Below are 14,317 nucleotides of genomic sequence, written 5' to 3'. Positions count from 1 at the left end.
ATCGTGTTTTAATCTTCAAGTGGCGACGACAGTGATGATGTTTTTACCAACAGAGAGTGAGTGTGAACCGGAAGAAAGCAGTGATGAGACAATGGCCAGCTCCTGCGAATGATGTTGGATAGACCTCGACAGTATCCCAGTCAGACCTCTACGGTTTGAATTCAAGGGTTCTCTGGGACTGACAGTCACATAAGCTCCCCCCTCCAACCACTAGAGCTTTTTGAAGCTTACTTTGATGAGCTTAATGTCTCGTAGTGGATACATACCGGTACGCCCCTCGGCTGCTGAATTCGAGTAAGCTGGGCAAACAGTTTCGGTTTCGAGAATGGTTTCCACTTACGCGAGAAGAACTGCGCGTTTCTCAACTGACTTTTGTTCTGCGTTTTCTGCTACATGAAGCGAGACGCAAATGGGAAAAACATCTGCAAGGAAACGAGGACCTGGTGCAGGTGGTGCCAGAAGGTCGTCTACGCAGTGCCGTGCTTTGCACGCTACCACACAGATGGTAGTGTCGTCTAGCTTCAAGGGAACTATACAGCAATAGTGCATTTTGTGCACGGCAACTCAAGCCCAGCTCTTACTTTCTGGATTTTCAGGAATTTATTTATTTACTTCAGAATACACCTCAAAGGCTCCAAGTATGGAATATTACATGAGGGATTGAGGAATGACTAATTATTATCTTCCGTAAAATGTCTTTGCAAATGTTAAACATGTTACTGAACCCTTTCACGTCATAAAAAAATTGGCAATTTTGGAATATAATTTTTGTGGCTAATGAGCCCGTTATATGCTAATGAGGTGATGTTGAGGGAATGTCACATTCTACCTTCGGTAGAGGACATCATTGGGCGTCTGGGATCAGCAAGGGGTTTTTTCAAAGCTCGACGTCACCGCTAGCTTTCATCTGGTGAAGCTCTCTGAAAAAAGCCAGGATGTTTATAACTCTGGTGGCACGACTCTGCTTCCACAGACTTCCTTTCGGCATCTGCTCAGAGCGGAGTACTTCGAACATCAGACGAGCCGCATCCTCGAAGCTCTCTAGGGAGTCGTTAGCATGATTGACTATATTCTAGTCTTCGTGTTGCCGCCGTGGTGGCTTGGTTGTTATGGTGCTCAGCTGCTCACCTGAAAGACGCGGATTGGATCCTGGCCACGGTGGTCACATTTCATTAAAGGCAGAATGCTAGAAACATGTACTGTGCAATGCCAGTGCTTGCTAAGGAACCCCTGGTGGTCAGAATTCTTTTGGAGCTGTGTCCGTTGTAACCCAGGTCACTTTGGGAACCCCACCATCGACCATCTTCGGGGTATCGCAGGAAGAGCACAGCCGACATCTGTGTCAAGTGCTGCATCGTCTGGATGAAGACTGAACAAGAAGAAATGCACTTGCTCTGCCACTCAGATCAAGTTTCTTGGAGTTTTGGTCAGTGCACAGATTCATAAAAAGTCGGGGCACTGATCAAGTTGCCAACGCTCTTGGACGTCAGTGGAGTATAAAGGCTGCTGGGAACGGGAAACCAGCTAGATCGTTTCCTTCCTCACCTTTCCGATATAACAGCACTGATCAGAGCACTTCTGCTAAAGAACAACGCATGGTTTGGGGCCGACTCAGCAGACTGCTTTTTTTGGCAAGCTGAAAAGTACGCTCAGATCCGATGTCTGCATGGCCAAGTATGACCTGTCCTATCCGACAGTCGTTTCAGCCGATGCAAGTTCCTATGGCCTCGGTGCCATCTTTCTTCAGGATCAACCATTGGGCAAGGGGCGAGCAGTAGCATGTGTGTCGATATCTCTCACAGCTAAACAGAGCAAGAAGCCTTGACTATGACACGGGCGGTTCGACCAGTTTGGCATTGAATTTCATATCGAAACGGGTCACCACCCTCTCATCATGCTCCTGGGGTTAGCCACTCGACGCAATATTGTCGCGAATTTACCGACTACTGATTCGTCTCTTGTGGTACCACTTCAAAGTCCTCTTATGTTTTTATGGTAAACTGGTAGCCTCGGCAGGTACACTTTCCAGAGCACCACTAAAAGAACTGAATCAAGAGTACGACCGACGACAGGCCGACTCCGTTGAGCTCTTTGTTGGTGAAGCTGTATCGGTAGCCACTCGTCTCATCTCATCCTGCCTGCACACACTATGAGACCACCAATCAGAAGACAGTGCTGTTGTGCACTGCTGCGTTTCTGCCAGAAAGGATGGCCAGAGAATGTTTCCAGAGTTCCATACACCTAAAAGAATACTGGAAAGGAATAGGCAACATAACAGTGTGTGACTGCATCATCATTCCGAACATGAGACGCTGCAACCGATCCATGAAGGCCACCAGGGCATCGGGGGCAAGGATTGCAGTTTGGTGGCCTACCCTGAAGAGCGAAATTGAGTAGCTCGTGACAGCCTGCGAGCCGTGTGAGTGCAGCGCTCAGAGCCGCTCATCAGCATACCTACACCTATTCGTTCATGGCAGCAAGTGGGAGCTGACTTATTTGAGCTCGAACGGAAACATTGCTTACTCGTAGCCAACTGCTACCTACAAGTCATCCCCTTAGCGTTGACCAAGTCAGTGTCGGCAGTAGCAGCCGTCAAGAACATGTTCGCCCGCTTCGCAATTCCCGATGTGCTTATGTTGGACAACGGACCGCAGTTCTTGCTGAGATATAAGGGTTTCATCTCATCACAAGCGGGCCTCCCTCTCTCTGTAGGGGAGGATGTTGGGTGAAGGACTTGAAATGCAAGCCGAAGGGGCTAAGACGAGCAAAGCGGCCGCTTTCTTATGGGGTCGAAACATCAGCTACCCCTATCAGCGCAATCGTTGCCACTTAGTACCATTCCTGCCATCTCAGGCTCAGGAAATTCCAATGCCCGATGACATCAACGCGGAACTGACAAGTCCCACAGTCCCAGAAACTCTGTCAAGCAGTCGCGGGGATAGACGGTGGTAGCAGGCTGTGGCTAAGCCAGCGATGGTGACATGAGGCACATCAAAAACCTGGACACAATGCGTAAGACTATGCAAGTGAACCAGTCGGGCCGAGAAGTGAAATGCCCGACATGACTTATAGTCACCGTTTCCCAAGAAGGGGAGACGTAGTGGATGCACATCTGATCCAGAGACAGCCCCTCCGTGCCAGTGTGGCACCTCTTTGCAAGTGACTGTACTGCCTGGCGCATGTCTCTGGTTACCCGCCTCTGTGTGTGGACTTTGCTCTGCAGTGTGCACTCTTTAGTTTCCTTATTTGCAAATAAACCCACTTGTGTTTTGGCTGCCATGTTAGTCCCTTCCTCCCTGTCCATGCGATACAAAGATCACCTTTGCCTTGCTTGGTTTGAGCAACTTCTTCCCTATTGAGCCCCTCCTATGTCGATACTGCGTACCAAGCAGTACGTGCATACAGTTTTGTGTTCTTTCACACAGCCGACTTCTATGCGTGCCATCAGGGCCCGGTACGATCCGTTTCTGCAGACCAGGCATCGTGTTGAGCAGGTAAGCCTTGAGAGGGTGCATAGCATGGTCTGGCCTCCGTGCATTCTTGTCACTTCAGGTGAGACCACGGACGCATGCATTGTCATGGGTTGTCTGCTGTGGTATTGCCATAGTCTGTAGATGTGTGAAGCACCGGGTTCTGGCTCGCAGATGCTGGCCTATTGATTTGCGCTTGTGTTTTTTTTGCTAGAGTTGGGCTCGGCTTGTCATATCCTGATAAGTTTGGCCTGTCCTTTGGCATGTTCAAGGATGTCTTCCTCTGACCCTAAGATAGCGGTTGGGGCTGAGCAAACATCCATCATGTAGGGATACATGTCTATTTAGCAGTCATGGAAATGTCCACATGACAAAATGAAAAGAATGAGTAACATGCAACAGTTTAGAAAAGAATTGGTATCTGTGAATGAACTTCACCCGCAGGACAGGAAGAGGAACCCGGAGGTAGTGAATCTGACAACCATATTTAAGTTTCTCAAGTCTGGCTTTCATCATCATCGGCATCCAGGTTGCATCCACTACGACATAAAGTGCCCTTGTAACGGTCTTCCACGTCTTGTATCAGCCACGGGTGCCAGCATCATTTCTCCACGTGACTTCTGCTCTCCGCGGCTACATTTTCCTGCCTTTGGAATCCACACTTGAGCCGTAACCATTTTGTCGCTTGTGTTTTTTGTAATCCACTTAGTCATTTTCCTGTCCATAACATGCTGTGCTGTCCTCAAGTCCAGCTTTCAGCTGTTTACTAGTGTTGTTGTAGGTATCATATCAGTGCAAGGGGGCATATGTAGTCAGACAGCACAGGTGTGTGCAGCAGTGAGAAACCGGTCGCTGCGTGCAGCTCCAGCAGCTGGGCCACTCGGTGGACAAGGTGGAGTTCATCGTGATGGGGGGCACCTTCATGTGCCTGCCCGATGAGTACCGGGACAGATTCATCCGCAGCCTCCACGATGCTCTCTCGGGGCACAGCAGCAGCTCAGTGGCCGAGGCCGTCCGCTACAGTGAGCGCTCACGCACCAAGTGCATTGGCATCACCATCGAGACACGGCCCGACTACTGTCTCAAGAGGCACCTGGGGTGAGCATCTCTGGGTCATTGGCCATCTGCAATGCATTAAGCCGATTGGCCAGAATGAAGTGACTACACTCACGACTTGGTGACACTGCTCTGCACTGATTGGCCAGAATGCCAGTCACTAATTGGTCCAAACGCAATGATGCCATGAGGCATTCACTCGAGCTTACCTGTGGCACTAAAACTCTTCGTTCTCCAGAAAAAAAAAATAAGGGTCATTACAAATGCCTCCTGTGATGACCCAACTTGCCCCATGTGGCTAAAATATAAAATTCTTCCAGTCAGTAAGCTGTTTGAATACAGGTTTGCTTGTTTTTATATAAAGGTCATGGACGAAATGACCAATTTTTGTCTCGCATTGCACGACTTGTACAACACAGCACACACTACACAACCAGAGACAGTGAAGTGTTTGTGATACCCAGATGTGGAACAAGCTATGGTTTCGCTATGCTGAAGTATATCCTACCAAAATGTTTGAACTCTTCTCTCTACAGCAGCCTAAACAAAATGTCTTTTCCTGCCCTTTACAAAGTGTTCATTGATTAGGCTGTATCTGTGACTGTGTTGAAATGTCCGTATCATTTTTTTTGCATTGCAGTATGTTTATTTCTTCTGTAGCATAGTTTCCTACTTTGTATAACGTATGACCTGTCACTGCTGACATTTGCTTCTACAGGTGACGAAGCCTGTCAAGTAGTCGTTGTGGACTGCTTTTCTTTTTGTCGTGTTTTGTACCACAAAAGCTGAAAAATAAACTAATGCGAGTGTATAAACACAACAGTCGTCTTACCCCCATACCCAGAGTTACTCTGGAATGGCATCAGCATTTTCCACTACTCAAGGTGAATTCACATTACTGTAGGGTTGAACATCCGGTAAATGTTTTTTTTTCTCATATATACTCACCTCCCCAGGAATTTAGTGTGCCACCACCAGAGCATCACTGGCAGTGTATTCTGGCAGGGTAATTGGTGCGATTCATCATTTATATTAAAAAGAGTAGCATTGCTAAGCACAAGATAGTGTGCGAAAACACAGTTTTTTGCAGGTGGACACCACCGGCACATACCTGAGAGCGCGATTGAGATGTCCACTGACCCAGAGAGCCAGTTACGCACGCCTTAAACTTTTTCATCCTCAGTGCCAGTTTACCCAATGTACGCTGGTGGCCTATGCTTTAGTGCCGTGCTTCTGCAGCAGTGCTGTCAACGCCAACGCGCATTACTCTTGTGCCGTGTTTCTGCCACAACATTGTCCATGCCAATGCATGCAGCGCACTCATTACTGCAACATAGATCAAAGCATTAATATTAGCTTGTCTTAGACTACAATGTGCAGTGCACAACGTAAGAGTGTGTTCGGCTGCGGCGATAGCCTAGTGCTCTCGTGTAGTGGCCAGCGAAGCTGATCTGTCCATGCTGCTGCAGGTTCGAAAACCAGTCACGACAATGTTTATTTTGTTTATTTACATATTTACTTATGGTTTGGCCAAGGTCACCCTCAAGGAGCATCACACAAACCATTGAGCCGGTTTGACCTTGTGAAGTAGTGCTTGCACACTGAAACTGCAACACACAGAGTGCAGTGCACTCTGTGTGTATGTCCTCCTTCTTTTTGTCTTCTTTTTTTTTTTGCCCAGTTTTTGGAAAAGAAAGCGTCACTAGTCTCAAGCCAAAGGTGAAAAAAAAGGACAGAACAGACATTTGCATTCAGCGCTACTTTAATCGAAAGTTGCTGCATTGCATCTGTACAGATCTGCAAACAGACGGATGGATCAGTGAGAACACAGCGCCGCCTGGCTGGCAAAACACATCAACAAAAGAATTGCAGGACAAGTTTGTAATGCAAATCATGAAAGTGGTGGCTCATTGGTGGTAGCTGCATGCTTGCTGATGGGTGCCCAGAGGTGCATTTCTGCCAGTGAATGCCCGGCAGTGGGCTCTGCAAAGGGTGCCACCAGCGGCTTATTTATGAGGAATGTGATGAGAACAGCATAAAGCTTCCAAATTGTTTCACTGAAGGGCTGGGCTGCTGATGTCTCACTAATGCAGTCTTGCCTCTCTGCCTGATATAAAAGGCTTTCACTACAAAGTCAGATCAAGTTTTATCACATTTCATGCTAAAACTGTAGCTTTTGCTAGCGATAGCTTTTTAATGCGACAGCATTAAAGAGCTTGTGGCACCGTCACAACCTGCCCACTGGATTGTGAGCAAAGTGCACACCACGGCAGGCAGCAGTTAAAGATTGGTCTCGCAAGAGGTTGCAGGGAAGAGCAACTTGGGTGGCACAGGTGCGACTGGTGACAGCACCTGCTATCACAGGGCAGTGGTGCATTGCTTAACCGCTGAACCACTGCACCAAGAGTGGTGTGAGGACTCCCAGGGATCTGTGAATGCTAAGTAGAGAATTAACAATTCTGCATATATGGGTGTTAACCCATTAGCTATTGCATCATACCCTTAAGGCAGAACTTAAGCGTCCTCCTCTCCAATTTTTGGTGTCGACCATGATTGGGACCGCTTGGTTTGCCTTGTGACCCATAACTGCTGCCGTCTTTTTTCTTTTGTGCATTTATTTACATGAGAGAACAAAAAAATCAAAGTATGCGTGCTTGCCTAGAACACTGGCAAAAAATGGTTGCCACTCACCTGAATGCAGCAGCAGGGCTTATTGTGCGAAGTAGCTATGTGAGACGCTACTTGCAGCAGGTGGTTTTTTTCTTTCGCAGGGACATGCTTCAGTATGGCTGCACTCGCCTGGAGATTGGGGTGCAGAGCGTTCATGAGGACGTGGCCAGGGACACCAACCGGTGAGTCAGGGGTGCCAGCCAAGCTTTTTTATTGCGAAAATGTTTTGGACACAGAAGGAGTGGCAGAAAATGCCTCTGGATCTTTTGCCCATGGGATAGTTATGAATCAGTTCTACGAATGTGGCCATGACCGAAGGAGGGGAGAACCCAAGAATAAGGCCGGCCTTTTAAGAATAAGGTCTAGCCCGAACGCTCCTCACGTGTCAACAGTCCCCCTACGAATTAGGAAAGCATTGTCTCGATGTGAAATGAGCTATGTACAAGTGAACAGGGAAAAAAAAAGAGAAAAAGAGAGAGAAACTAGCATGGACTGTCAGGTCTGCACTTGTGGGAAGGTGATTACGGTGCAAAACACACATGAAAAGTACGGCTTTAAATGCACCACATGCACGATTTCAGGCCGCTGACGTCGGTGACCGATGGTCATAGTTCAGTCGGGAACAACTTCGTAGTTGACGCTGTTGAGGTGGCGCAGGACTTTGCACGGTTCGAAATACCGATGAAGGAGCTTTTCCCACAACCCCTTGCGGTGCTCCACACCTACACCTGGTCGCCCTGTGCCAGTGCTTATGGTCCTTGATGTGCGGGCTTGCTCTGCTTGCTCCACAAAATGGCCTGCATCTGCCTCCATCTCCAGCATCATGCAGACCTCCCTGAGGCAGAACGGGGTAAACTGGGGGGTGGTTTCCTGCATTGCGGTATTGTGCTCGAAGGCAGCATCTCGTCCCACATGTTATGCTCAACGTCAGCATACATTGAAATCGTGTCTTTCAACATTTTAGCTAGCCGTTCCGTTGGGCCATTTGTTACTGGATGATATGCTGTTGTTGTGCGATATGTATGGCGAAGAGTTGGGATGTCCCGTAGGAGCCGAGCTGTAAACGCCTTGCCCCGGTCAGTAATGATGGCTGATGGGTATCGTGTCCAAGCACAATGTTGTGCATAATCAAGTGAGCAACTTCAGCGGCAGTGCCTCTTGCAAGGGCCTTAGTTTCAGCGTAGCGGGTCAAGCAGTCTGTGGCAACTACGATCCACTTGTGGCCAGTTGACAACAGGGGTAGTGGTCCCAGAAGGTCCATGCCAACTTTTTCAAATGGCATTTGGGGCAACATGCCTGGAGGCTTGAGCACTGGTTTTCTGTGCTGCTGGCATTGCCAGCATGTCCTGACATAACGCTTGGTGCTGGAAGTAAGCTGTGGCCAGTAATAGTTCTGCTAGACTCAGGATAAGGTGTGCGTAAAACCAAGGTGGCTGGAAGTCTGTTCGTCATGGCAGGAAAGGAGGACTTCTCCCCGTAGATCAGACAGTACGATGAGCAGGTAAGTTTTCACACTGAAAGTATAATTCTTATAAAGCACCCCACTCCGGAGGCAGAACGATGACAGGTACTGGGGTATTGTAGGGTGCCCACCTCGAGATGGCCGATGAGCAGCCGCGGCTTGGCACGCTTCCTGGAAATGAGGTCAAATGTGCGGACTACTTGCTCCAAGCAAGCTATCGTCGTTGGTGGTGTCTTGTGGAGGAGGTTCGACGGCAGCGCACAGCAGGTTGTCATCGTCGGTGTGCTTCCAGCCGGAACTATAGGCAATGCCGAAATCGAATTCCCGCTGGTGTAATGCTCAGCATGCTAAGCGGCCGCAAGGGTCCTTTATATTTTTCAACCAGCAAAATGAGTGATGGTCAGTGACAACATGAAACAGTCTGCCATATAGGTATGGGCGGAACTTAGCGGTGGCCCATACTACCACCAAACATTGTTTTTCAGTGGTAGAGTAGTTAGACTCGATGTGTGAAAGTGCACAGCTGGCGTAGGCAATTACTTTGTCGACAACATCTTGGTGCTTAACTAGAATGGCGCCTAGGCCAACGTTGCTTGCATCCGTGTGGACCTTTGGCATCGTCACCTTTTTTTTTATTTCATGCTGCAGATCATGTTACAGATCCAAGCAGAACAAATACATATTAGATATTATAGATACAAGGGCAACAAGTAAAAAGAAAAACTAAAAATAAAAAAGGCGTGCAGAATGATTATGCGCTGACATTCGTGTCGTTGAATTCCACTCGCTCATGTTAAGCAGGAAAAAGAAAAATTTAAATGTGTCGCGAAGGGAGCTCGTATTTGTTGTATCGTAGTAATGATAATTAGCAATGAAACAGTACACGTAGTATACGGTCGAGCCGATCTGTATTCTCCTACTTCGTCGTCTTCTCTCCCCCCATGCGCGCGAGTGCGTGCAGCGCACTTGCCACACTTCATCTTTATCACATTTCCGCCGCACTTAAAAAAAACAAAATGTCTAGCGGATGTCATAGTCTTTGAACCATCCGGGCCGCTTCTTTTTGCGAGTACTTCGGCGCGGCGCCGCAGGAGGTGAAGCCGCAGTTGCCGCTGTGGATTTACTACACGAGGGTTGAGGAGCGGCTGCCGATTCCGGAGCGGGCGGAACGGCTGGCATCATATGGATTGAAGGCGCGTCCGAAGAAGGACCCTGGACCACGGTTCCGGACTGTGGACTGGGCGGCGGCATTTGGTTGCCGTCGATAGGCGGCCAAATATCAGCGAAAAGGGCCGCTGGAGCTGAGGAGGACAGTTGCTGCTGAACTACTTCTGGGCGAACCGCAGAAAACTTGGACGAGTGCCACACTCGCCCATCATCCAGCAGATAAGATGCAGGTCCATGCTGCTCCACATCCTTCCGAGGCTCCGAAAACCGAGCTGACAGTTTGCCTCGCACATTTGGTTTGCGGACACGCACGTACTGGCCAATCTGAAAGTCACGACACTGGGCGCCACTCCGCTGGTCCGCATAAAGCTTGTATTGCGCTTGTTTCTCGTCAAGCCTCTGCCGCAAAAGCTTAAGCGCTTTTGTCGGATCCATTGAGAAGGACTGATCCGGCAGTCCTACGACGTTAAGTCTTGTGCTGGGCAACCGGCCATGAAGTAGGACAGCTGGTGCAATTCCTGTCGTGGCATGGGGCGTACAGCGGTAGACACCGAGGTAGTAATAATCCATGAGAGTAATCGCGAAGCGGCAGCCACTGGGAGCTTGGTCGAAAGGCCCCACGATATCAATGGCAACCTTATCCCAAGGTTTCTCTGGGAAGGCGACAGGTTGCAGAGGAGCTGCCACCGGACGAGCCGATTTGTCACAGGACTGGCACACGACGCATGTCCGTACCATTTCTTCGACGTGCTCGTCCATTCGCGGCCACTAGTAGAGCTCTCGCAGTCGACTTTTCGTGCGGCTGATCCCGGGGTGTGACTCGTGCGCGATGTCCATGAGGCGTCGTCGCAAACTTTCGGGAACGACGAGCCTGTCACCTCGGTACAAGACGCCTTGCACGACGGACAGCTCCGAGCGCAGGAGATAGTATGGCCTAAGGTTCTCCGGTAGGGATTTCTTGTCCGGCCATGTCGCCGATGTAAACTGAATGGCTTGAGCAACTGCCGCGTCGCTGATGGTTGCCTCTTGAAGCTCTTGTAGAGTCACGGCTGGCGATAGCAGGCAGACGAAGTCGTCGTCAGTGGCGTCGGACTCACTGGGCTCACTGCACGATGTGGTCGGTAAGGGAAGGCGAGACAGAGCATCCGCAACAGAGTTGTCATTGCCTTTGCGGTACTCTACAGTGTAGTTGTAGCACAACAGGCGAGCCGACCAACGTGAAATTCGCATCGGCCGATGGCCCGTTCCTTTCGTCGACAGCAAAATGACAAGTGCACTGTGGTCGGTGCGTAGAACAAAAGGCCGGCCCCACAAATACATGTGCCACCGTTCGCACGCCCAAACGCAAGCTAGGGCCTCACGTTCACCAACAGAGTACTTTCTTTCTTGGGGTGTCAAGGTACGGGAGGCAAACGCAACAGTTTGCAGGGAATGGCCGTTGTCTTGCTGAAGCACTGCCCCAAGGCCATATCCGGAAGCGTCAGTCGTTACGAGACCACGGGAAGGGCAGGATCAAAAAAATGCAACACGTCACATGACATCAACATGGACTTCAGTAGTTTGAAGCTTGAATCCGCAGCAGCAGTCCAAGTGAAGGCGGAGTCGCTGCCTCGAAGTAGGGCGCGCATAGGCTCAACGACGTCGGAGTAATGCGGGATAAACTTGAAGTAGAAACCCGCAAGTCCAAGGAGGGAGCGAAGCTCGCTGATGTTAGATGGAGTCGGAGCCTTCGTAATCGCCTCGATGGCAGAAGAAAGCGGAAACAGTCCTTCACCGCTGACAACATGCCCCAAGAAAGTGAGCTTCGGAACATCGAAGACACATTTGTGGTTGAGCTTGAGTCCGGCTTGGGACAGGCGCTCGAGAACAGCACGAAGGTTGGTCAGGTGCTCCTGTCGGGAGGTGCCATGGACTATGATGTCGTCGATGTAGAAGAGGACACCTTTGCACCCTTTTAAAATTAAGTGCATTATCTTCTGAAAAGCCGAAGGCGCCGAAGCAAGGCCGAAACACACTCGTTTGAAGCGGAAGAGGCCATCATGGGTAATGAATGTGGTCAATTCCCGACTCTCAGGGCTAAGTGGTACTTGATGGTAAGCCGAGGCAAGGTCCAGCTTCGAAAAACGCTGTGACCCGGCCAAGCTATGTAGAAGTTCTTCCGTTTGAGGCAAAGGAAAACTGTCGACCACAATAGCCTTGTTCGGCTCACGTAAATCGACGCACATTCGGATGGAGCCATCTTTTTTTCTGAGCCACGACTATGGGTGAAATCCACTTGGAAGCGTCGACCCGTTCAATGATGTCTTGAGCTTCAAGCTTCTGGAGTTCCTCGGACACCTGCTGACGAATGGCAAACGGCAGCCGTCGGAGCTTGCAAGCAACAGGAGAAACGGAATCCTGCACTCTGACTTTGTGCACGTAGCCACAAGCAACTCCGAGTTCCTTGGAGAAGAGATGTTCGAAGTGTGGACGTAGCTCAGGAGGTAACAGAGGCGTATCAGGTGTTGTGGAAAGACATTCCAACGATGCACCTTTGATCTTCATTTGTAGAGCGGCAATGGAATCCAGGCCCAGCAGCGTTGTGACTCCCGAGACAACGTACAACAGGATGCAGGCGGTACGGTCTTGGAACTTTGCTGTGGCAACAAAACACCCTTGGACTATAATCCGAGACTTAGAATAGTCCAATAGTTGAACTGCAGTTGATTTAAGCGGGAAACATTTAGCGAAGAATCGGTGGTATAGATCTTCAGAAATAATTGACACAGATGAGCCGGTGTCAATCAGGAAGCGGATGAACTTGCCTTTAATCAGGACTGAGGCGAAAATTCCATTTTTTTGACTTTCAACATTGAGAATAGATGCACTGCTGGAGCCATCCGGCATCGACGATGTGTCAGCAGTATCTGCAACTTGCTGAACTTGAACAGGACGGTCGGACGACTTGCAGAGAGAGTCGAAATGGCCCACCTTGCCGCACCGACGACACTTGCGGTTGCGGGCTCGGCTTGCAGGGTTGTTCGCTAGGTGAGTTGTAGAACCGCAGCGGTAGCACATGCGCTCTGGTATTGCAGCAGCAGGTTGTGATGGTTGACTTTGGCACTTGCAGCAATGGGCCTGAGGTGGTGTTTGTCTCGATCCGCGCTCGCATCTCACACGATGTACTGGAGCGTCCTCCTCAGCCAATTCCCTGGCTTCCCGGGAAGCTTGCTCACACTGTCGAGCAAGGAGCATGGCGCGCGACAGAGTCAAGGAGGAGCCTTCCATGAGTAGGCGCTCACGCAGATGGCAACTCGAGGTCTTCTCCACCAGCTGGTCCCTGATCATATCGTCCGCCATGGTCCCAAACCCGCAGTCGCCGACAAGGCTGCGAAGGACAGCGACGTACTCATCGGTTGTCTCTCCTGGAGCCTGAACTCGACGGCGAAAGCGATGACGTGCGGCGATTACATTCACGGACGATTTGTAATGCTCCGACAGGATGGATATCGCCGCATCAAATTCGTCAAGGCGGGGCGCCTCGTCACCGGAGTGCGAAGCCACAGCTGTAGGCGCTGGAGTGGACGACGGCGGCGCCAGTGTATAAAAAATGCGCTGACCTTCCAGTCCGAGGCAATTCAGCAGGATGGCCTTCCGCCTGTCCACGCCCAGAGTAGAGGCACCAGAGGCCAGCATGTAATTCCGGAACGCCAGCTCCCATTGCTCCCATGGAAGGGCAGGACGACCAGGAGTCGGCAGGAAGGGTGGTGGTGGCTGAAGCCCAGAAAAGCTCATGACGGATGGTGAGCAGGCCACGTGAAGGTCCCGAATCAAAACAGCATCCTCGTCGCCAAAATATGTTGTATCGTAGTAATGATAATTAGCAATGAAACAGTACACGTAGCATACGGTCGAGCCGATCTGTATTCTCCTACTTCGTCGTCTTCTCTCCCCCCATGCGCGCGAGTGCGTGCAGCGCACTTGCCACACTTCATCTTTATCACAGTATTCATCCCGAGGTTGTAGACGAGCCCCATCCAACGTGGACATTAGATGCAGTTGCCGGGAGTAGTGGCTGGACCTCTGCTGCAGCATTTTCTCCATGAGCACAGTGTCAGCCAGAAACTCCGTGATGGTGTTGGACGGGTTCCGTACGAGGCAAGAAAGCAGCTGGTCTTTAACGGAGTGCATCAGGTGGTGAAGCTTCTTTTCTTCACTTGTGGCTGGGTCTGCGTGATGGCGAAGGTGCATCATATCCTCAACAGACACCCTCATTTGGAAGTTGCGCTCTTCCGGCAGTCACTGTTGGCGTCAGGAGCTGACGTCGGAAGGACGTGGACAATGTGGCCTCACAGTTCTCAAGCCACATCCGGGCAGTACCTTCAAAGCTGCAGTATGTGTTCCGCATTTTCGCAGCATCACCCCAGCTGTTGAATGTCGCAGCCAGTTCGTAGTGAGCCAACCACTCCTCGGCATCCTCTCGGACCATGAAAGGGGTCTGAAGGCTGAGACA

General features: G+C 50.2%; 2 protein-coding genes across 5 annotated transcripts in view; one reads left to right on the top strand and one right to left on the bottom strand.

Annotated features, from left to right (window-relative positions):
* LOC144106489 (uncharacterized) overlaps positions 1-14,317 on the bottom strand; it is a 492,993-nt gene that overhangs the window by 367,525 nt on the left and 111,151 nt on the right. The gene's annotated exons all lie outside the window — the stretch shown is intronic.
* Positions 1-14,317, top strand: part of Elp3 (elongator complex protein 3) — a 74,306-nt gene that overhangs the window by 3,051 nt on the left and 56,938 nt on the right. For all 3 annotated transcript variants that reach the window (XR_013309025.1, XM_077639308.1, XM_077639309.1), the window contains exons 7-9: positions 3,426-3,494; positions 4,333-4,568; positions 7,298-7,378. Coding sequence is in view for 2 of the 3 variants with exons in the window: in XM_077639308.1 (XP_077495434.1) it covers positions 3,426-3,494; positions 4,333-4,568; positions 7,298-7,378 (386 nt within the window). In the remaining variant the exon portion in view is untranslated. The remainder of the gene's footprint in view (positions 1-3,425; positions 3,495-4,332; positions 4,569-7,297; positions 7,379-14,317) is intronic.

The sequence above is a fragment of the Amblyomma americanum genome, chromosome 10 (genome assembly GCF_052857255.1).
Source record: "Amblyomma americanum isolate KBUSLIRL-KWMA chromosome 10, ASM5285725v1, whole genome shotgun sequence".
NCBI classification, from domain to species: Eukaryota; Metazoa; Arthropoda; class Arachnida; order Ixodida; family Ixodidae; genus Amblyomma; species Amblyomma americanum.
This window is presented reverse-complemented; position numbering and strand designations above follow the sequence as displayed.